This window comes from Chiloscyllium punctatum, chromosome 5 (assembly GCF_047496795.1).
Source record: "Chiloscyllium punctatum isolate Juve2018m chromosome 5, sChiPun1.3, whole genome shotgun sequence".
Taxonomy (NCBI): Eukaryota; Metazoa; Chordata; class Chondrichthyes; order Orectolobiformes; family Hemiscylliidae; genus Chiloscyllium; species Chiloscyllium punctatum.
Window position 1 is genome coordinate 77,663,773 of NC_092743.1, and position 24,969 is coordinate 77,688,741.

The 24,969-nt window shown below is 39.4% G+C and overlaps 1 protein-coding gene across 3 annotated transcripts in view; it reads left to right on the forward strand.

Moving 5' to 3' along the window:
* zfpm2a (zinc finger protein, FOG family member 2a) overlaps positions 1 to 24,969 on the forward strand; it is a 937,618-nt gene that overhangs the window by 622,767 nt on the left and 289,882 nt on the right. For all 3 annotated transcript variants that reach the window (XM_072570601.1, XM_072570603.1, XM_072570602.1), the window contains one exon: positions 18,714 to 18,835. In XM_072570601.1, coding sequence (XP_072426702.1) covers positions 18,714 to 18,835 — 122 coding nt within the window. The remainder of the gene's footprint in view (positions 1 to 18,713; positions 18,836 to 24,969) is intronic.

Here is a 24,969-nt window from a genome sequence, read left to right on the forward strand (position 1 = left end):
AGTGCAAGAGGCCATCCCAATTCAAACAAGTATGCTGTTTAGGAAAATATAGGAGGTGATGGATTCTCAGGGGAATGTGGCATGAACAGCCAAGTTTCTGATATTCAGACTGGCTATAATGCAATGAGGGATACGTCGGATTCCAAGAGATCAATTATGTTAGGGGACTCTCCAGTCCGAGGTACAGAGGCACATTTCTGTGGCCAGCAGCGAAAAATCAGAATGTTGTGTTGCTTCCCTGGTGCCAGGATCAAGGATGTCTCAGAGAGGGTGCAGAATGTTCTCAAGGGCTAGTGAGGTCAGGAATAGTAGGATAGAGCAGATGAATGCATGGCTGAAGAGCTGGTGTGTGGGAGAAGAAGTCACATTTTTAGATCACTGGAATCTCTTTTGGGGTAGAAGTGACCTGTACAAGAAGGATGGTTTGCACCTAAATTGGAAGGGAACTAATATACTGGCAGGGACATTTGCTAGAACTGCTTGGGAGGATTTAAACTAGTAAGGTGGGGGTTGGGACCCAGGGAGATAGTGCGGAAAGAGATAAATCTGATACTGGTACAGTTGAGAACAGAAGCGAGTAAAACAGTCAGGACAGGCAGGGACAAAGCAGAGAACAAGGTAGGACTGATAAATTTCATTTATTTCAATGCAAGGGGCCTAACAGGGAAGGCAGATGAACTCAGGGCATGGTTAGGAACATGGGACTGGGATATCATAGCAATTTCAGAAACATGGCTCAGGGATGGACATGACTGGCAGCTTAATGTTCCAGGGTACAAATGCTACAGGAAGGATAGAAAGGGGAACAAGAGAGGAGGGGAAGTGGCATTTTTGATAAGGGATAGTATTACAGCTGTGCTGAGGGAGGATCTTCCTGGAAATACACCCAGGGAAGTTATTTGGGTGGAACTCAGAAATGAGAAAGGGATGATCATCTTATTGGGGTTGTATTATAAACCCCCTAATAGTCAGAGGAAAACTGAGAAACAAATATGTACTTGATCTGAGTTATCTGTAAGAATAATAAGGTGGTTACGGTAGGGGATTTTAACTTTCCAAACATAGCCTGCAACTGCCATAGTATTAAGGGCAGATGGACAGGAATTTGTTAAGTGTGTACAAGAACATTTTCTGATTCAGTATGTGAATGCGCCTACCAGAGAATTTGACCTACTCTTAGGAAATAAGGCAGGGCAGGTGACTGAGGCGTCAATGGGGGAGCACTTTGGGGCCAGCGACCATAAATCTATTTGTTTTAAAATAGTGATGGAAAAGGATAGACCAGATCTAAAAGTTGAAGTTCTAATTTGGAGAAAGGCCAATTTTGACGGTATTAGGCAAGAACCTTCGAAAGCTGATTGGGGGCAAATGTTTGCAGGTAAAGGGACAGCTGGAAAATGGGAAGTCTTCAGAAATGAGATGGCAAGAGTTCAGAGAAATTTATTCCTGTTAGGGTGAAAGGGAAGGCTGGTAGATATAGGGAATGCTGGATGACTGAAGAAATTGAGGCTTTGGTTAAGAAAAAGAACGAAGCACCTCTCAGGTATAGACAGATCGAGTGAATCCTTAGAAGAGTATAAAGGCAGGAGGAGTCTACTTAAGAGGCAAATCAGGAGGGCAAAAAGGGGACATGAGATAGCTTTGACAAATAGAGAATCCAAAGGGTTTTTACAAATACATTAAGGACAAGTGGGTAACTCAGGAGAGAATAGGGCCCCTCAAAGATCAGCAAAGTGGCCTTTGTGTGGAGCCACAGGAGATGGGGCAAATACTAAATGAGTATTTTGCAACAGTATTTACTGCGGAAAAGGATATGGTAGATATAGAACTTAGGGAAATAGATGGTGACATCTTGAAAAATGTCCATATTACAGAGGAGGAAGTGCTGGATGTCTTGAAACACATAAAGGTGGATAAATCCCCAGGACCTGATCAGGTGTACCCTAGATCTCTGTAGGGAAGTGATTGCTGGGTGTCTTACTGAAATATCTGTAAATTCGATAGTCAAAGGTGAGGTGCCGGAATAGTGGATGTTGGCTAACGTGATGCCACTGTTTAAGGAAGTTGGTAAGGACAAGCCAAGGAACTATAGACCAGTGAGCCTGACATTGGTGGTGGGCAAATTGTTGGGGGGAATTGTGAAGGATAGGATGTACATGTATTTGGTAAGGCAAGGATTGATTAGGGATCGTCAACATGGCTTTGTGCATGGGGAATCATGTCTCACAAACTTGATTGAGTTTTTTGAAGAAGTAACAAAGAGGACTGATGAGGGCAGAGCTGTCAATGTGATCTATATGGACTTCAGTAAGGCACTTGACAAGGTTCCCCATGGGAGACTGGTTAGCAAGGTTATATCTCATGGAATTCACACAGAACTAACCATTTGGATACAGAACTGGCTCAACGGTAGAAGACAGAGGGTGGTGGTGGAGGGTTGTCTTTCAGACTGGAGGCCTGTGACCAGTGGAGTGCCACAAGGATTGGTGCTAGGTCCACTTCTTTTCATCATTTATATAAATGATTTGGATATGAGCATATGAGGTATAGTTAGTAATTTTGCAGATGACACCAAAATTGGAGGTGTAGTGGACAGCGAAGAAAGTTACCTCAGATTACAATGGGATCTTGATCAGATGGGCCAATGTGCTGAAAAGTGGCAGATGGAGTTTAATTCAATAAAATATGAGGTGCTGCATTTTGGGAAAGCAGGACCTATACATTTGATGGTAAGGTCTTCAGGAATATTGCTGAACAAAGAGTCCTTGGAGTGCAGGTTCATTGCTCCTTGAAAGTGGAGTCACATGTGGATAGGATAGTGAAGAAGGCGTTTGGTATGCTTTCCTTTATTGGTCAGAGTATTGAGTACGGGAGTTGGGAGGTCATGTTGCGGCTGTCCAGGACATTGGTTAGGCACTGTTGGAATATTGCGTGCAATTCTGGTCTCCGTCCTATCAGAAAGATGTTGTGAAACTTGAAAGGATTCAGAAAAGATTTACAAGGAATGTTGCCAGGGTTGGAGGATTTGAACAATAGGGAGAGGCTGAACAGGATGGGGCTGTTTTCCCTGGCGCGTTGGAGGCTGAGAGGTAACGTTATAGAGGTTTACAAAATCATGAGGGGTATGGATAGGATAAATAGACAAAGTATTTTCCCAGGAGTGGAGGAGTCCAGAACTAGAGGGCATAGGTTTAGGATGAGAGGGGAAAGAGATAAAAGAGACCTGAGGAGCAACCTTTTCATGCAGAGGTTGGTACATGTAGGGAATGAGCTGCCAGAGGAAGTGGTGGATGCTAGTACAATTGCAACTTTTAAAAGATATTTGGATGGTTACATGAATAGGAAGGATTTGGAGGGAAATGGGCCAGTGATGGCAGGTGGGTCTAGGTTGGGTTGGGATATCTGATCGGCATGGACGGGTTGGACTGAAGCGTCTGTTTCTGTGCTGTACATCTCTATGACTCTATGACTCTATATTGATGTGACACAGGTGATTCTAATTTTGGAAATTTGGGCATAAATTAGATGATTTACCAATTTTATTTGACAGCCCCACATAGACCTGTGCTTCAACATCACCTTGTAAATGCAATAATACTAACATCTTTTCCTCTGGCTTATTGCTACACTTTGTTACCCCATTTCTTTCAAAATTGTTTGGGGTGCAATATGGTGTTCTTCAGTTACTTTGCAGGCTCTTGTGAGCCACACCCAGACACGGAAGCATGGTCTAATGTGGATGACTTATCCTTAAGTGCTAAAAGTTATTTGTTTTAATTAAATTCAGTGGTCCCCTTACCTCATGGCCATAAATTAATTCAAACGGACTCATTTGGTGAATTCCATGTGGTAAAATAAAGATATTCTTTGTCTTAACATTGAGGATGTTCACGATCAGGTTTGATGGTATCTTTTAGGTGGCACGGTGGCTCAGTGGTTAGCACTGCTGTCTCACAGCGCCAGGGTCCCACGTTCACTCCCAGCCTTGGGCGACTGTCGGTGTGGAGTTTGCACATTCTCCCCATGTTTGCATGGGTTTCCTCTGGGTGCTCTGGATTCCTCCCACAGTCCAAAGATGTGCAGGTCAGGTGAATTGGCCATGCTAAATTGCTCATAATGTAAAGGTGCATTAGTCAGAGGGAAATACGTCTGGATGGGTTACTCCTCGGAGAGACGGTGTGGACTGAAGGGTCTGTTTCCATACTGTAGGGAATCTAATCATTTCTTCAGCTCCTTGAATCTATAGGGATATGTTAAATACTTTAAGCATATTTCAAAGTATTCATAACATCCTCAAAAGTTTTAGATAAAGAAATTGTTACTTTAATTTCCAACAGTAATCCATAGTCTGGATTCTGACATGTCTGAACATCAAAATTTCAATTATCTTTAATATTTCTTGACGATATTTAAAAGTCTCTTCTTCTTTATCAGAATCCAGTTTGTTATATAGTAGCATTGCTTCAGTTCAGTTTGAGCCAGTTGGGCTACTTAACTTTGGTTTGCTTTTTAAGCCTGAATCAAAGAAAAAGTATTAAATATTTTCTTCAGTGTTTCATTGTCCAAACCCCAAAGGAAGTTTTCGATAACCAAATATCTGTGGTGCCATTTCAATCTTTGATAACAATCTCGAGCTGTTGCTTGGGTCACTACACATGAAAGAAATGTTTGTACAACCTATTTCTATAACTGCTTTATTCACTTGGCCTTTCCATTACTATTAAGGAATCATTGCTCATACCAAATCATTTTCTGCTCAGTCTATAGTGAGTCAACTCTGTCTGCAGGTTAACTATAGATGACCCCTGCAGTTACAAAACTAGACATTAGGTCACACTCCAGATGCAGCCAACAGAAATATTTATGTATGTACTCCTCTCTCATACTCTCCCATCTTCTCTCCTCGGGTTTATGGGGGCTCTAAGATTTAGATTTGTAGAACAGCTCATAATCATCAGCATTTTCATTGTCTATCTTGAATTGTAAGCTTTTTGTTCTTTTTGTGAGTTTTTACTACTAGGGAGTGAAATAAAGACAACAACTTGCTTCCATTGTAATAAAACCAAATGCAGTCAAGGCAATGACTGAAAATGAACTGGGAGACCATTTGCAAGAGGGTACTTAAAGTACCCCCAGAACAGCATGTAAAAGGATAGAAAATTGGTACTCAAAAGTGAATTCTCTCAGAACCTTTTCAGAAGGGAGAGATGACTTACAACAGTCAAGACAATTCTCCCTCACTTAAAGATGAAAAAGAATCAGATCACTGAAAGTTCTTAACATTTTATTTCAAAGGGAGAAGTACATCCTTATTCTTTAAATCAAGAAGCTAAACCAATAAAGAAAGATGTGGTGGTATTGTAGAATTGTCACTGGTGTAGGAGCTCTGAACCCCAGGAACATGTGTTCTAATCCTACCATGGCAATTAGTGAAACTTAAATTCAATAAAAATCTGGAATAGAATATTAATCTAATCATGACTATGTAACCACTGTTTTGATTAGATTCCCTACAGTGTGGAAACAGGCCCTTCAACCCAAACCAACCCTCTGATAAGTAACCCACCCCAGATCCATTTCCCTCTGACTAATGCACCTAACACTATGGGCAATTTAGCATGGCCAATTCACCAGACCTGCACATGTTTGGACTGTGGGAGGAAACCCACACAGACACAGGCAGAATGTGCAAACTCCACACAGATAATTACCAGAGGCTGGATTTGAACCTGGGGCCCTAGTGCTGTGAGGCAGCATTGCTAACCACTGTGCTGCCCCTATGATTATTATAATAACTCACTTGGGTCATTAATGTCCTTTAGAAAAGGAAATCTGCTGTCTTCAGCTGTTGCAACTCCAGACTCACAGGAAAGTGGTTGACACTTAACTGCCTCTGAATGGCTGAGCAAGACACTTGGTTAATTATGGGCAATTAATGCTAGCCTATCCCTTGAGTGAATAAAAAAACAATGAGACAAACTGAATATTAGTTCCTGATACTGACTGATGATGCAATTTGTCTTGCACAGGGGCTAATAAAGGGGAAAAAAATTAATTGGAAGTGCAGATTATACATTGCTCCTATTATATAGAGTTGGAATTAAAGAACGACTTTACTGAATGGAGAAGTCATTATTGGAGTAGTGCAAAAAATCCATATGGAAGGAATCGATTTTATCTTGGACAAACTTGGATGGTTCAAAACTCTTGGCCTCAATGGGTGTGTTGGAACAGCCATTCAAAGTGAAAGAAAGTAAGGTGCTACAGGAGGAACAGTTTCCTGATGGCATTGTGATTAGATCTCAACCTCATAGAATTAGACAAGAAGAAGATGAGTGAAAAAAGGGAGATAACTTGGAAATTCAATTGCTTGGCAATATAGGTAGTTCTTCTGTAATACAATGGTTATGTTCTTCTACAACCCTATGTTATTGGAAAATCACACTTTAGAAAGAGCACTTAAAGTGTTGACAATGTTAAAGCCAACACACGTTTTAAAAGTTCACGCTTTATAAAGAGAGTCCCCATTCTGTCAATTGCATTATAGTGAATTCACATTAATAAAACGCATGTTAGAACAGAATGACCTGTATTTTCAAAACATAAGCAAACAAGAATGAAGCTGAGACGAATAATGGTAATGTCTTTAGCCCACTTCATTAACACAGTTGCAAGACAGAACCTGAATGGACAGAACTAGATCAACAGCCTACTCAGAAATTGCATCAAGAACATTACGTAGGCGTTATTATTTAAATGACAACATGTTAATAAAGATGTGGAGACCATCTCAAATAGCATCCAATGAGGAATGGGCAATAGTTCATGAAGTGGTAGGTCCATCTGAGTATCATAACAAAAGTTTATGAATGGCTCATGAGATTTTAATGGCAAGTCACTTGGGGATGAGGAAAATACAGGGCTAAAATACTAATGCATTTTCATTGGTTAGGATTACATATGGCTGCAGTTAAATTTGATTAGAAATGCCATACTTGTCATGTAGTGGAAAAGTCCCAATCATCAATTACACTTTTGTCTTTAACCCTGATGCCAGCTTTAGAAGAAACATTTGGGTTATTAGGAATTTTGTTTAAGTTTCCATTGGGACCACCATCTTAAACCAGGAATGGGAGTCAGTACTTTTTGCTCATTCTGGACATTTAATCTAGGTTATGTGAAGCAATGTCTTTGTGAAAAATTATGTTTAACATGTGAGTGAAAAAGTCAATCCATTTTTATTTAACAGCACATGGATTAATCTCAAACTGAATTCCAAACAGGTCACATTTCAAATTTAATGGCACAGATGTTTAAACAAGTATTGAATAGTTTGGAAATAAAACAGCAGAATATTATATTATATTCTCTTCCAGAAATCTAACAATATAAGTTACGAAGGTAGTTGCAGAATCAGAGGCTGTGTCACTAACTATATTCAACGCTGAGATAGACAGATTTTAATCAGGAAGAAATGCAAGTGTTATGCCAGAAAGACAGGAAACTAGAGTAGACAATTATCAGATCAGCCATGATCTCGTTTAATGGCAGAGCAGATCTGACTGTCCAAATGGCCTACTTCTCTTCCTACATTTTAAGATGATAGATTCTACAATATTTTGAAGTCCACATAATCAATAATACTGTAGAGACTGTCAATTGTCCAGATCATAATTCTTTAGGTTTTGTTAGCAAAACGCTATAAGAATTTGAGACTGTTTCATTGGGATTTAATGCCACAATGATATAGTTTGAAATCTTTCATCTTGCAAGCAAAGTAAGTTTTGAAATGGGGATGCTTTATCAAGAGTAAATATGGAAAACAAATATCAATATCAAAATGGAGATGTAGAATATGATTTTTATTGCAAATGATTAATGTAAATATATTATTACCAAGTATATAAAATAGAAGAAGCAACGAGAAAATTGTTATAGAAAATGAAAATATTTTTTAAGGTTATCTTTTGTTCTGAGGAAGCTGTGATAAAGATTCACATTATAATGTTATTTGGAGATAGTATTTGAAAGTAGAAGTAAATGAGTTTTTGATTTTCGGTTCTGTGAAGGTGACTTTTTTTAAGGTCAAAAATTCATTTTGTTTATTAATGGGTCAAAATAGCATTTCCAAGAAATCATGTGACTTAAACTAAATGACAATGATAGTGTTTACTATGTTAAGTTTTTAGGAGATGGACAAAAAGAGGCCAGAGGCCAGAGACCAGGAGCAATTCAGAAGAAAAGATTCATATCAGCAGATATGTTCTTTGACATCTTTAACGTCAAAGTAACTAAAAAAAGCTTTTACCTTTGAGTTCAGGGAGAAAGGCCAATGAATTGATCTTTGTCAGTCAATCATGGTGGAAATAGAAATAATAATTTCTAGAGTTACTGAAAGAAAATGCTTGCAACGTCTTCAGTTTTAAATATTGGAGATGGGGTTAAATATCTGTAAAAGATATTGCTGAGAAATAGGATTGAATCTTTCTTTTTTGTTACTTATAATAAGCACTTTCCAAATTTCCTTATATACATATAGCTAATTTTCTTTTGTTTTGTCCTCTTGTGTTCTTTTGTTAAAAGTACGTTGACAAAAGTATAAGTTTCTCATGAATATCTTCAGTGACTGACATCATGATAACAAAATTGCAAAACTAAAATGTGTGAACATATGAAGTTTTGCTTTGGGATCTGACTTGTCCAGTAATACCATCAACTAGGATCTTAATATTCCACTCTTGATATCTTGATATATCTGGTCCTGCTCTACGACTGCCCTCCCCTTGTAATCTCATTGTTACAGATCCTATTCTTATCTTGAAATCATGCTGTCATGTAGCCCTGCTTTCTCCTTGAAATCTTGCTGATGTATGTCCCTCTCTGTTCTTCTTGAAATCAGTTCATTTTCAAATGTTTAAGTTCTCTCCTGGAAATCTTATTGTTTTCAGGTGTTGTCTCGTTTTCCCCAAAATTTCACCATAAACTGATCCATTGTCCTTAAGATATTACTGTAATGCTTTTTTCATTGAAATTTCGCAGTTAGCTACCTTGAAATCTTGCTGTTTGTAGTCCCTCTCCACTCTCCTTGAAATCTTACTATTATCTGGTCTTGCTCTCCTTGAAATTTTGCTGTTATCTGCCTCTGGTATTGCCTTGAATTCTTGCTGTTATCTGCTCCCTCTCCACTCTCCTTGAAACCTTGCTGTTATCTTGCCCTGCTCTGCTCTGCTTGAAATCATTTCCCTGTTGTGTAGCCCTGTCTCTTCCATTGAAGTTTTGCTGTGAACTGGCACCCCTTTTGACATGATACCTTACAATTTTCTGGTTTGACTTCCCTTTCAACTTGAAACCTTACCATTTTATGGTCTGACTGTGTCCTCGTAATCTGTTCTTGTCTATTCATGCTATCGCCTTCATATTTTACTGTTATTGGGCGCCTCTCTGCTCTCCTCACAAAATCTGTTACCTGTCTCTTCTTTCCTGAAAATCATCTCTCCGTTATGTTGTCTCACTCTTACCATAGAATTGAACTTATTCTGCATGGGAGCTGGTCATTGGCTGTCTAGCATTAGTTTGAACTAACTGAGAGTCCAGGAGTTGCGGTGAGGTGACCACTTCCTTCACTCACCAAGAAACATAAAATCCAGCCTTACACTGGACCTGGGTACTGATTATAGAACAGCTTTTCACTTAGCTGTACTTGTAACTGCAGGCCAAAGCTTTATTCAAAGCCAAGTTTTGAGTTAGACTGAACCTCTGTCCATTAACTGTACCATAACCTGTCTTTTACCTAAAACAAATAATATTTCTCTACTGTTCTGTTTAATGCTGTAGTTAAAGTAATAGGTCATCTTATCTTCATTGTAATGTGTTGCAATTCAATTTTGGTAATAATTCTGCTATATGTACAAGTCAGGAGACACTTTTGCTGAGGACTGATATTTTCCTTGGCCCTACTCTGACTATCATACTGGAAATCCAGCAGAAGTCAAGTTTATCCATGTGATACATTTCAACCATCTGTCCAATGAAGTGACTATAACACAGCAAGTGGAACTCCAGAGGATTATCTGTGCAAGTGAAGTGATAGCTGGATATTTACATGTGTCATATGATTGTCACTATATGTCCCTTTGCACACACAGGAGGAAAAATATGGCGATATAGATCCCATTTTTTCTGGTACTGTATGGTCCAATGACATTTAAAAACATTTTCCAATGTCCTCCGGATAAAGGGACTAGCCGTTTCCACATACTGATTGGCAGCAGCACACAGACCATTTAGGTTTGATGCCCATCAACTTTAATGCCAAACTGACAACAATGCTGTCATTTTCTAAATCCATTCTGTATTGTATATTAACCTTGCGCATAACTGAACAAGATGGTTTGAAGGTCAACAGCCCCTCCTGACAACTTTATTTAAAATGATAATTACCTACATTTTTTCAATATCCCTGAATAAATAAAGACGCTTATTTGATGGAACTGTTGGAACTTTCCAATACTTGGTGAAAGTTTGAGTGAAAGTTCAACTTGGTATGGAGGTTTTTTATGTACGTTTAAAAAGCTTTTGCTGACAAAGTTGCTTCCAGATATTGAGCATGATTTGGAGAAGAAAGTAATGCTGCACAGGTCAGGGCAGCTGCTTAGACAGGGTGTCTGAGATGGCTATTTCAAATAAGCAGTACAGTTTGTAGGACATAGAACAGCACAGCGCAGGAACAGTTCCTTCAATTCACATGTCTGCACTGACCATGATGCCATTGTAAATTAATCCCAAGCCTGCACATTGTCCATACCCTCTATTTTCTACCTGTTCATATGTCTGCCTAAATGCCTCTAAAATAATGCTATTGCATCTTCCATCAATCTTCTACCATCTGGAGCTTCTACCACCTCCACTAGCAGCACATTCCAGCCACCTACCTCCCTCTGTTTAAAAAAACTTGTCTCACACATCTGCCTTCGACATTTCACTTATCACCTTAAACCTATGCCCCTGAGTATTTGACATTTCCACCCTGGGAAAAAGACTCCAACTATCCATGATCCACTTGATTTTATTTACTTCTAACAGGTTGCCCAACTCTCTCTGCTGCTCTAATAAGAACAATCCAAGTTGTCCAACCTCTCCCTATTACTCATACACCCCAATCCCAGGCAACACCGTGGAAAACCTGTTTAGCACCCTTTCCAAAGCCTTCACATCCTTCCTATTACATGCCATCCAGAACGGTGCAAAATGCTCTAAATGTGGTCTCAGTAAAATTTTATATAGCTGCAACATGATGTGCCTGCTTTATATTCAGTGCCTTGACTGATGCAGTCAAGTATGTCGTAAGCCATTTTTATCATCCATCCACTTGTGTTGCCAATTTTCAGGAAGATATGGGCTTGCACTCGTGATCTCTCTACATATCAATGTTCCTAAATATCCTGCCATTTACTATATATTTTTCTCTTGCATTTGACCTGCCAAATGTATCACTTCACACTTTTCTGGAATAAATTCTATCTGACATTTCTCTGCCCAACTTTCCAACTAATCTGTATCCTGCTGTATCCATTGACAACTTTTCTCGTTATAGAACATAGAACTGTACGGCACAGGGATGAGTCCTTCAGCCTACAATGTTGTGCCAAACATGACGTCAAATTAAACTAATCCCTTCTGCCTGCACTTGGTCCATATACCTTCCATTTCTTGCATATTCTTGTGCTTATCTGGAGGTCTGTTAAATGCCACTAATCATATCTGTATCCACCAACAACCCTGGCATCGTATTCCAGACTCCTATCATGCTGTGTAAAAAGCATGCTCCTCACACCTCCTTTGAATCTTTCCACTGTCATAGTAAATGCAAGCCCCTAGTTTTATATATTTCAACTCTGGGAAAAAAGATTCTGACCATCAACCCTAACTATGCATCTCATAATTTTATAGACTTCTATCAGGTCTCCCCTCAACCTCTACAACTCCAGAGAAAATAACCTGAGTTTTTCTAGCCACTCCTTATAGTTCATTCCCTCTAATCCTGACAGCATCTTGGTAAACCTCTTCAGCACTCTCTCCAAAGCCTCCACATTTTCCTGTAATGTGGCGACCAGATTTGAATACTGATGTGAGACTCATCAGTCTATAGTTTCCTGTATTATTCCAAATTCCCTTCTTGAACAGAGGAGCATTAGCTACTTGCCAGTCCTTTGAGACCTCTCCAGTGGCTAATAAGGATACAAAGATCTTGATTAAGGCCCCATCAGTTTCCTCTTCTCAATAACCTGGAGTCAATACCATTGGAGAAAGTGAGGACTGCAGATGCTGGAGATCAGAGCTGAAAATGTGTTGCTGGAAAAGCGCAGCAGGTCAGGCAGCATCCTTGGATGCTGCCTGACCTGCTGCGCTTTTCCAGCAACACATTTTCAGCGTCAATACCATTGGGCCTGGGGACATATCCACCTTCAAGTGACTCAACATCACATCTTTTTTGATCTCAAAATGGCCAAGCATATTAGCATGCTCCAAACAAATATCCCTATCCTCCATATCCTTCTTCAGGCTGAGTACTGACTCAAAGTATTCATTTATGTTCTCATCCATGTCCTCTGCCTCCAAACACATGTTCCCTCTGTTATCGTACCTTCTCTTGAGTTATCCTCTTGATTTTAATGTATGTATAGAATGTTTTGGGATTCCCTTTAACCCTACTTGCCAAAGTATTTCATGGCCCCTTCTTGCTCTCCTAATTCCATGCTTGAGTTACTTCTTGCTTTCTTTATATTCCTCACTAGTGACAACTTTACCAATTTTCATATTGTTTGCAAATTTACTAATCATACCACCTTTGATGTTTAGTCTAGTTCCTTGTTCATACGTCTGGAATACGCTGCCCAGAAGGGTCGTGGATGCGGGTTCAACTAAGATATTCAAAAGTGAATTGGATGGCTATTTAAACTGAGAGAATGTGCAAAACTAAAAGGAAAAGTCATGAATTTGGCACTAAATCAAAACATTCAAAGAGTTGGAGAACACAAGATGGGTCATTTGCCTCCTTCTGCACCATAATTCTGATTTTTATTAGCCCTTTTGTCAATGGAAATAGTTTATTTTCATTTATTTTTTCTAAATGTTGCATAATTTTAAATACATGTCAAATCTTTGCTCCCGATTCCCCTTAAAATGATGCCATTGTTTCTCATCATTCTTCCTAGCAAAAGAAATGCCTCTCACATTTCTGTATTGTATCACAGCTGCCAAGTGTCCCCCAATTCCATTGGCCTGTCAACCTCCTTTCAAGGTCTGTTATTATTCTGGTTGTGACTGAAATCCATCAACTGTTGCAGCTACAACTGCAACCTCAATGTAGGGAAAGAACTGTTTTGCATATAGTTGCCAATGTTTCCATTTTCTTATCTTTTATGGGTCTAGTCCCTTCCAGGCTGCTGTTGGAGATATGAGGAAAATCATGCAATTTGCAATACACTGCTGCAAGAAGGTAGTCATTGAAGTTCTCCATTTGAAGAGACAAACCTGAGCCAAACAAAAGGAATGAGTAGGGGATTTGCATACAATGTAGATTTCCCCATACTGCAGGATGCCATTGACCATATCATCGTGCATGGTCCACTTGTGATTTTGTTTATGAATCAAAGAGATTTCATGCCCTCAGTCTGCAGGTAATGTAAGATCCCAGGCTGTGCCTCACGTAGCTAAATGCCTATTATCCTGGTAGTAGTCAAGATTGCTTCATTATGCAAGTGTTCTTTGCCACCTACTTATGACTCAATGTGGTAGATGATAGACTGGCTGTTGTGTGACAATGGGTCTGTTTATCCTTTGCCTCATGACTGTGTTCTGGAATCTGCCAACAGTATGTTTTTCTTAATATGTTTATGTAATCAAGGTGTCACTGGCTGGGTTAGTATTTATTGTCAATTGAACCGAATGGCTTGCCAGGGCCAGCTCAGTGGGCAATTTAAAGGTCCCTACATTGTTGTACATTTAGATTTTCTTCCTTATGGGGCATTGATGAATCAAACAGGTTTTTACATTGATCAACTACATTACATGGACACCATTAGTCTCCTTTAAATACTATTTTTAATTGAATTGAAATTTCACCATGTACACAATGGTTTTGAAACCCTATTCCCAGAACATTAACTGAGTCTCTTGATTATTAGCCTAATGACATTACCATTATACCACCACTGCCCGGAAACATGACCCATGCTGTCACAGGGATCATTATAGCTCAAACCAATGTGTCCTCAAGCAACTTCCGCTGTTTTGAGTCAGTTAAATAAGTATCAGTGGCAGTATGCTGCATTGTGTACAACCTCACCATCATGAGGGGGCTGCCCTGTTCCCAGTTATTAAGTGAGAAGCTGAAGAGAATGACTACAGGGAAAAGGAGAGGAGGAGGAGGAAAAGGATGTGGATAAGAGGAAAATAAGGCAGTAAGTAAATAAATATGAAGAAGGGACGCTAGAATGTGAACAGTCCATTCTATGCACGCTTGAATAGTTCCTGAATTAGATATGAGATATGAGCAATTTCAGATACATTCCTTTCAACAATAGTCTCAAGTTCCCGAATTTCATCCATCACTGACCATCATGTTGCCATTCTTCCAGTGGCACAAAAAGCACTAGACAATGTTCATTCTACTCCAGTTTTATAAAAGCAATTGTAGTATTATGAATACAAACAAAATTACATGCTGGTACATTGCCTTTGTGTTCCATGTACTTTTGCTCCTCTTACTACTTCTACCAGCTGCTCAGTAGCTGCAGAATAGTTAATGGAAAGCCGCTGACCTTCAGTTGAGGAAGATGAGCCTGGAGGGTCCAAAACCCAAGACCCAAGCCTGGCTGGATGTCTGGCTGACAGACAGCAGCAAGGTGAATTACAGTCACATGGATTAGAACTGAAAAGATGTAATTTTGAGAAAAGATAGTAGGTTTATCTCCACTGCTAATCTAGGAAGGAGTTGTCTCAGCCATTGGATCCTTTGGGGAATTGATGACCATGTTTAAACAGGTTAGTTTAGAAACTTGATATCTGCAATCTGAGCTTCCATTGTAACATCCAGACTTTTGACAGAAACTGTACTCCACTGGAAGAAACAAAACTAGAAATTGTTGAAAAAACTCAGCAGTATCTGTGGATAGAAATCAGAGTTAATGTTTCGTATCCAGTGAGCTTTCTTAAGTTCTGAAATCAATAGGAAAATATAATATTTATACGGATGATGGGGCTTGAGGGGCGGGGGAATGAGTGAGTGGATGGGTGGAAAGGGAGTCCAGATAAAGAGATAAAAGGATAACCAGACAAACGGATAAAGGAAGAAGAAAAGCTAAATAGGTGATAATGGACGTATAAGTACTATAATTGCAAATTGATTGGCTGTGCTGAAAGCAATGCATTTCATGAGAAGACCTAGGGTGCTGGAGTTGGTAATAGACATGGAAAAAAAGTGTTTGTGCTGGAAAATTTGTAAACTCGATGTTCAGTCCTGAAGGCTGTAAGATCCCCAAACAGAAGCTGAGCTGTTGTTCATCCAGCTTGCATTGAAGTTTGCTCGAACACTTCACTAGGACAAAGTCAGAATTGTTGATATGTGTTACACTGCAAGCTGTTTCATCAGTTGTGAGAGACATTATCATGTGCTGATGCAAATGATCATTATGGACAAATTGAGCAGCTAGGTCTTCACAGTGTCAAGTTGGTCCTGGACCCCATTGTGCTCCTAGGTATTGACTACAATTTTTCTGGCAGGTTTTCTAGTGAATCAAATATTTGACAGTGTACAGCCACCAGCCATCTCTATAACCTGGTCCTCAAAGACCCTATCTGATCCCTTTGCAGTGAAACTATTATATAAGTTTGCTGTCTGGTGAGCTAAGATTCATGCTATCCTTTCCTTTAGCTCTGGCTTTTGTACAACTGACCCAAGTATCAAATCATATGCAGATCCTTCCTTTGATCGAGTTGCTTTTATCTGCACAATGTTTGTCTCTGAGCTGCTGGCTGCATGGGTAAGATTAAGTCACAGCATTGTTTGTCTTCACTTCCTCTATTGACTGACACAATTGTGCTTCTTTGGAATCTAGAATAAGATTTAATTGTGGTGAGGGAAGAGGAAAAAATAATAAGTGAAACCTAATACAATCTGCAACTTGAGAGTTGGAACCAATCCATCAACTTGTGGGATGAGAAAGAAATTGAGGAGAGAGAAGAAACATTAGTTGTGGTCACAGCCTCATGATGTTCTATAGTAATGAGGTACTATCTTCTCCAGGGTGGTTAAAGTATGGCATTGTTGTCCTCCTCCAGTTTTTGCTGCTCTCTGTTGTTGTGCACTACCTTCATCTGCTAAAAAAAAAAGAGCATGTCAATGATTATTATGAAGTAAATTTGAATGTTATGTTTGCCCCTATGTATGAGCTGAGTTGTCAATGCTAGATTTGAAGATTTGCTAAATGGTAACTACTGAAATAAAACTATATGTTTTCAAACAGAGTACAAATTTGAAAGAGATTGTCGGTAGATGGGTCATGAGACAGTATAACGAATTGAATGTTGGAGCAGTCGGTAGAATATGGTATTTGAAAATTAAGGTGAACTCATTCATCTGAGAATTTCCACATTTTCTTGTAGTGATACCTCTGTCATTAAACTCCACTGGTAGTTGTTCCTGTTGCATTTTGATTATGTGCTTGAGAACTTCATTGCCACTCTGCAGATGGAGGATGTCATCTCTTCTGTCAAAACCTGCAATGCTTTGTCTGAAATTTGCACTCACATGTTCAGACATTCTCAGAGATTCAAAGTTGATATTTGAAAATCTCCTGTGCTATCTCTTACAATCAAACTACAATTTGCCTTTAAGCAGCATCAACTATTCATGATCATGAGTGCCAAACCCCCACTACCTCCCACCCCTACCCTCAGCTCTTGATATCTGTAGGTATGTAAGAATAGATTTGTATAGGTATTTTGTGTGTGCATGCAAGCATTCTTGCATGCCTCTCTCTATGGAAGCATGCAGATGTATGCACATGTTGTATACCTGAAGATATATTGTTACCTGTCCAACACTAGAATTTTGTGTTAGGTTCTCTTACTTCAGGCACCTGTTTCCCTGCTGACTGGAAGGAAAGGAATGAGCATTTATCAATCCAAGGCATCTGCTTTCCTGGCACTCATCCCTACTGATAGTGCAGTAGAATGACACATTTTTTTCAATATCAACTTCAAGGTCAGGTGTACCATACGCACATAAAATGTAATCTGGAACATTCATTATGCTGGTCCAGCAAGTAATACCACAATCTCAGTCACCACGGAGACTGTCTCCCTCTTCAATAATTCCATTACACCAACCTCCAGCCTGCTACAGTTGTATCTTTTGGATTTTCCCAGTACAACTGCCCAATTACAGTTTCTGCTGTACTGCAGGCAGTTTTATTCTGTTGAGATATGGAATGAGACTGACTAATGTCACTTCACTTTTAATGTGCTAATACAGTTGAAAAGAATCCTACAACAATGAGTATTAGTAAAGGACTACTTTAAAGTTGTGTTGTGGAATGCAATGATTACACTATGTTCAGTGTAGTCAGTACAGAAAAATCTGGCAAAAAAAACTCAGTAGAGAATCCTGTTCAAATTTTCATGATTAATTTAAGCAGATAGAAAATCTGTTCTGATGAAGGGTCACTAGATTTGAACCTTTAACTTTATCTTTCTCTCTGCCAGATCTATTCAGTTTTTCTAGCACTTTCTGGCTTTGTATGTTGTAGATCTTCAACATCCACAATTTCTTTTTGTATTAAAAAATCAGTTTGCTATACTTGGGTGAAAGAGTGAAAAGGAGCAATATAAACCAAGGGCACGCTGTTAAAGTAGGTGTAAGAAGAGAGATCTGGGGTTTCACATGCAAATATATGAGGCAACAGGATAAATTGATAAAGTTACAAAAAAAGCATGTGGAATCATTAGTTTTATAGATAGTGACAAAGTACAGCAGCAAAAAGGTTATTCCAAACCTTTTCAAATCATTGGTTGAGCATTAGCTGCAGCATTGAGTCTAGTCGTAGGCAATATAATTTGACAAGAATTCCCAGACCTTGACAAGGGTACGATAGAGATTTACTATAATACTGAGGATGAGGAATTTTGTTATGTCGAGACACAAGAAAAGCTGAGGTTGTTCTCTTGAGGGCAGAGAAGATTAAAGGAAGATTTATCAAGGATGTTCAAAATTATGAAGAAGTTTTATAGAATAAGTAAGCAGAAACTGTTTCTATGGCAGGAGCGTTTGTCACAAGAGGACATAAAGTTAAGCCAATTTAGCAAATTCAATTGGAGAAGAGATTTTTTTTTCACCTCGAGTTCCTTTCCATCTGTAATCCTGTTAAAAAAAAACCCAAGGCCAATGCATGAGGGAAATAAAACTTCCTTTCTAATCCTGAATCAATTGAAAAAAAAATCCAGAAGATATCATTAACCACTTTCCAGGATTACTAGGAAAGTTAAATGTTTGTACAGTGGAGATTGGAAGCAAAGTCAACAACATTGAAGTAAAGCAAAATACAGTGCTGGAAATACTTAGCAGGTCACCCAGAATCTGCGAAGTGACGGGAGTTATAATGCTGGTTACCATGTGTCCTGCTGTAATAATAATCCATTCTTTTTCATTCCAGGTGAGCTTGAGATATTCCAGAAAAATGGAGAGAGAAGAATTCGCAGTCGGCAACAAATACCTGGTGGTACAACCTGGGGACCTTTCAACGGCAGCATAGGAGTAACTGACAACAGTTCATTGGTATGCCACTTTTAAGTTGTACAGAAATTATCTGAGCTAGTTCCCTGAACATAGGACATAGAGCATCACAGCGCAGTACAGGCCCTGCGGCCCTTGATGTTGTGCCGACCTGTGAAACCAATCTGAAGCCTATCTATCCTACACTATTCGATTTTCATCCATATCTCTATCCAATGACCATTTAAATGCCCTTTAAAGTTGGCGAGTCTACTACTGTTGCAGGCAGTCCATTCAACACCCCTACCAACTCTGAGTCAAGAAACTACCTCTGACATCTGTCCTACATCTATCATCCCTCAATTTAAAGCTATGTCCCCTCGTGTTTGCCATCACCATCCAAGGAAAATGATTCTCACTGTCCACCCTATCTAATCCCCTGATCATCTTGTATGCCTCTACTAAGTCACCTCTTAACCTTCTTCTCTCTAACAAAAACAGCCTCAAGTCCCTCTGCCTTTCCTCATAAGACCTTCCCTCCATACCAGGCAACATCCTAGTAAATCTCTTCTGACCCCTTTCCAAAGCTTCCCCATCCTTCCTATAATGTGGTGACCAGAACTATACGCAATCATCCACGTGCGGCCACTTCAGAGCTTCGTACAGCTGTAACATGACCTCATGGCTCCGAAACTCAATCCCTCTACCAATAAAAGCTAATACACTATATGCCTTCTTAACAACCCTATCAATCTGGGTGGCAACTTTCAAGGATCTATGTCCATGGACACTGAAGTGTCTCTGTTCATCTACACTACCAAAAATCTTACCATTAGCTCAGTACTCTTTATTCCTGTTGCTCCATCCAAAGTGAATCACCTCACACTTTTCCGCATTAAACTCCATTTATCACCTCTCAGCCCAGCTCTGCAGCTTATCTAAGTCCCTCTGTAATGCACAACATCCTTCGGCACTATCCAAACTTACCAACTTTAGTGTCATCCACAAATTTACTAACCCATCCTTCTAAGCCCTCATCCAGGTCATTTATAAAAAGGACAAACACCAGTGGCCCCAAAACAGATCCTTGCAGTACACAACTGAACTCCAGGATGAATATTTCCCATGAATCACCACCCTCTTGCAGCAAGCCAATTTCTGATCCAAACCACTAAATCACCCTCAATCCCATGCCTCCATATTTTGTGCAATACCCAACCGTGGGGAACATTATCAAAACACCTCACTAAAATCCATACACACCACATCAACTGCTTTACCCTCATCCTATTTGGTCATCTTCTCAAAAAACCTAATAAGGTTTGTGAGGCATGGCCTTCCCCTTACAAAACTGTTAACTATCCCTACTCAACTTATTCCTTTCTAGATTATTGTAAATCTTATCTCTTATAACTTTTTCCAACACTTTACCCACAACCGAAATAAGGCTCAGTGGTCTATAATTACCAGGGTTGTCTCTACTCCCCTTCTTGAACAAGGGGAGAACATTTGCTATTCTCCAGTCCTCTGGCACGATTCCTGTAAACAATGACAACATAAATGGCCAAGTCCAATGTGACCTTGTCCCTTGTTGGCTTTTCTATATACTGTGTCAGGAAACCATCCTGCATGCACTGGACAAAAACTGACCCATCTAAAGTACTCAAAGTATAGGATTTCCAGTCAATATTTGGAAAGTTAAAGTCCCCATAACAACTACCCTGTCACTCTTACTCCTATCCAGAATTATCTTTGCTATCCTTTCCTCTACACCTCTGGAACTATTCAGAGGCTTATAGAAAACTCCCAAAAAGGTGACCACTCCTTTCCTGTCTCTAACCTCGGCCCATACTACCTCAGTAGATGAGTCCTCAAACATCCTTTCTACCACCGTAATACTGACCTTGATTAGCAATGCTACACCTCCCCCTCTTTTACCATCTTCTCTGTTCTTACTGAAACATCTAAATCCTGGAACGTGCAACAACCATTCCTCTCCCTGCTCTATTCATGTCTCCGAAATGGCCACAACATCAAAATCTTAGGTATCAACCCATGCTGAACTCGCACAAGGCCAGCCTTTGTAAATATCTTGTATTTATTGTTCCATTGACATTGACAAAATGCTTACCAGTTATTATCTGTATATGAAATGATTGTAAACTGACAAATTTTGCAATGACAACTTTTATTCATTTTAATTCTCAGCACAATTTAATTGTTAAGAGTGTAAATAGGCCAATTTATTGTTGTTGCATCTGTGCATATATGCCGAGAGATAATACACGATCCCAACCTGACATCATTGTCAGTGACTCTGGATAAGACTTCATCCTTTGAGGAACATCTGAAGATTAAAACCAGAAATAACTGACTCAAAATACTTGCTGGATTGACCACAACATTCAGACTCACATTGCACAATACTGTGCAAAAAACCATACTGTGCACCTATCTGGCAAAAATCATTAAACACGCCATATTGGCACTCAGTTGAACGAAACAATTAGTAAACATTATTATTAGAACCCTCTGTTCAATAGCCCTTCCAGTCTGTTACCTATCTGCCAGTCATCTCATAATTCCACTGCCACTGCCATGTATGGTGTGATGTTGGGACTTTTGGAGTGACAACTATTAGAGTAGCAGTGGCACAGGAGCACAAGGATAAACAAGGGCAAAAGAAAAATAGGCATTAAAAATATACGGAAGGATGATTATTAGTGTTTGTATACAATATGGCATGGTTGGATTTCTAAATTAGTAGTTTGGATGCTTGTTTTGTTATGTCTTTCATTTTAGTGTTATGTCCACTCCATCCAGGATGTATAGTAATGGAAGAAAAATAATGGAGACTGGAGGACAAGAGTTGTGTTTCCCAGTTAGATAAGTCAATCACAGATAGTTTGACTATAAAGGGGCTGTGTTGTTTGTCTCCTCATTTACAACAGCAGTCTTCCTTTTCATTCTCCTCCACCTACTCAATCCATCATTATTAAGTTGGTGACAAAGATAGTACCGTTATGTTAACAGGGTTGTGCAAACTGCAGTGAAACATCAATGATCTTGAAACGTGCTCTATTTGAGTTCTTTGTAATTCCACTGTAGGGGTCTTTGTTGTGGAAGTGTTGTTTCAGCACCCCAGTGGTCTGCTGTTCCAAATTTCACATGATATTATGACAGTCATTACATACCTGCTGCCCAGGTATGCATGTGTTGCTTTCTGGGGTCACGTGCCAGTCATCAATATGATGTAGTTTGTTGTGATGGATCAAATGTAAGTGGCACAATGAACTGCTACAGAATGAAAGTATCATGACTGATACCAGAATACCAGTTATTGGCCTGCACAGTATTCTAGTCAAAACGTCTGGCACTGGAAAAGCACAGCAGGTCAGGCAGCATTCGAGGAGCAGAAGAGTCAACATTTTAGGCAAAAGCCTTCCTGATGAAGGGCTTATGCCTGAAATATTGACTCACCGGCTCCTTGGATGCTGCCTGACCTGCTGTGCTTTTCCAGCGCCACACTTTTTGACTCTGATCTCCAGCATATGCAGTCCTCACTTTCTCCTGCACAACATTCTACATATGGTCACTCAGTAACTAGACATTCTATAGTTAGATCACTTTCCATTATAATATATCTCAGTATTGACATGCAGCACCCAACAAGCAATGGTACCTTACATTATTACCTTCTATCTGGCATGAGAGAATGAATGTATTCAGGTCTCCTGCAATCAGCCACAACAACTCACCTTATTTATTAACAGCTTGAATGATGGGATAGAAAGTAACACATCTAAATTTGTGGATGATACAAAAGAAGGTGACATTCTACAGCATTTAAATGGATGTGTATATTAGAGTTACAAGATTATGTAAATGAGTAAAACTGTGACAGATTTCAATGTTGACAAACATGAGGTCATCCAATTTGGACCTTAAAGAGACAGAACCAGATATTTTCAAAATTGTAAAAAGCTAGAAACAGTCAAAGTTCGAATAGGTTTGGTGGTACCGGTACATGATGCTTTAAAATGTCATGAACAGGAAAGAAAATAACCAAAAAAGCTAATGGAATGTGGATTTTCATATTAAGAAAAATATAATACAAAGCTCTACTTACTCAAGCACTCAGTTTCTGACAGATCACCTTAGGAAGGATATATCTGCCTTGAAGGGAGTGTTGGTTTCCCAGAATGATACCAAACTCAAAGATTATATGATTCAGGAGAGGCTACACAAATTGGGTTTATATTGTCTGGTTTTAGAAGGTTAAGGATTAATTTGGTTGAAGTTTTCAATCTCATGAAGAGAACAGATTGGTTAGAAATCAATCATTTCTACAGGCTAAGGACCCTAGGGGTCATAGTCGAAAACATTATGTCAAATATTTCAGAAACGAAATTAAGAAGCATTTTAACTTGCAAAAATTGTTAAAAAGAATGTTTGAAGCTATCTTCCTAAAACTGCAATTGATCTTGATCAGTTCATTGTCTCCAAAAACTTAAAGGGATATGAGGGAAAGGCACATATATGGAGGTTTGACACAGAAGAAGCATGATTATCGTGAATGGTTGAGAAGACTTAATTGGTAAATACTCAGCTGCATTTCCAATGGTTCTAGGTATTGTCTAGATTCTGAATTGTTACCACAATGTATTGATTTTATGTTGGGCTATGAGAATAGTGGATTGACTGAACTTGGGAGCTTTAATCATATGCAATGTCTCTTATTGTGTTACCTGACCTTATGGTTGTTAGCACTATGTGTTATGTGAAATCAAGATAGCCAGTACTACTCATTGCCTGAACTCTAGACAATGAAACATGGCATCTAGGCTGAATTGTGAAGCAGGGTTCAGTTGGACCCCATTGTCCCTGGGCCCATGGTTGTAAAGTCATGGCTGGATGGGACGGTGGGTAGGCAATTGTCACTGTTGACAGCCGTGCTGCAGTGAGGAGCATTAATTAGGCTGAGGCAGGCCTATTATCTACCTTGGGAAGATGTTCCACCTTCAAGTGCAGCCAGCCAAACAGATAGCCAGCAGATGTCCATGTGGCAAATTTTGCTTTTGCATCTGTATCTAGACATTGAAGAATCTCCTTCAACCTTACAAATCTCTGAGGCATCTGCATTCCCTCCAATTCCGACCTTTGGAGCATCCTGGATTTTATCCAAGGCACTGCATCGGTGACTAGATATCAACTGCCTAGACCCTCCTCCATGTCTCGACTTCGCATTTCTCCTTTTCAACACTTCTTAAAACCTACTTATTTGAGCAGCATTTTTTAATGTGCACTAATATCTCCAAGAGTGGGACTTGCAGTTTGTTATTTATTTTATACTGTTCCTGTGAAACGCGGTGAAATGTTTATTATGTCAAAGACACTATGTAAATTGTTACCATTCCAGCACATCCTTTCTGCACCCTTTCCAAGGCCATGCCACTCTTAAAGCTCAAACTTGAACATGGAGAAATCCTTATAAAGTGTTATAAAGATTTTGCATAATTTCCTTGTTTTGTTACTCTCATCCTCCAGAAATACAGCTAATGACCCCCCCTACTTATTTTTTAATAACTTCCTCAACTTGCACCACCATTTTAATACAACGTGGAAAAGTACACCCCTATCCACCATCTCTTTTAAAACTGGATCTTTTAATTTTTTTATGATTCTCAATCGCCCTCCTAAAATGCACCATTTCACATGTCTGCTCCTTCCCTTTCCTCCCCAATGAGGATGTATTTTGCCACTGCATCATGCAGACTGACCTTAATAATTGCACCTTGCCTATGAAAGGAATGGAGTAATAGGCTAACAAAAAGTACCATAGAAGCTGTAAAGTAGCAGTGCAATGCTGGAAAACATGTAAAAAGACAGCTAACATATGTTGAGAAAAAAACTGAGTTAATATTTCAGATCATTGGTCTTTCATCAGGAGTCAAGCTTCAGGGCACTGCCCTGAAACCAAGGCTCTGTTTTTCACAGCGCCAATGATACCCAAGCTGCTAAGCATTTTCCATGCTTTTGTGTTAGTGTACTTTACTCAGGTGCAGGCTTAAGACCCTATAATCACCTTAAACATTAAGGACAATGAAGTGATGTTTGGTTAGTAAGTTTGCAGATGACAACAAAATTGGTGATGCAGTGGACAACAAAAAAGGTTATCTCAGGGTGCAATGGAACCT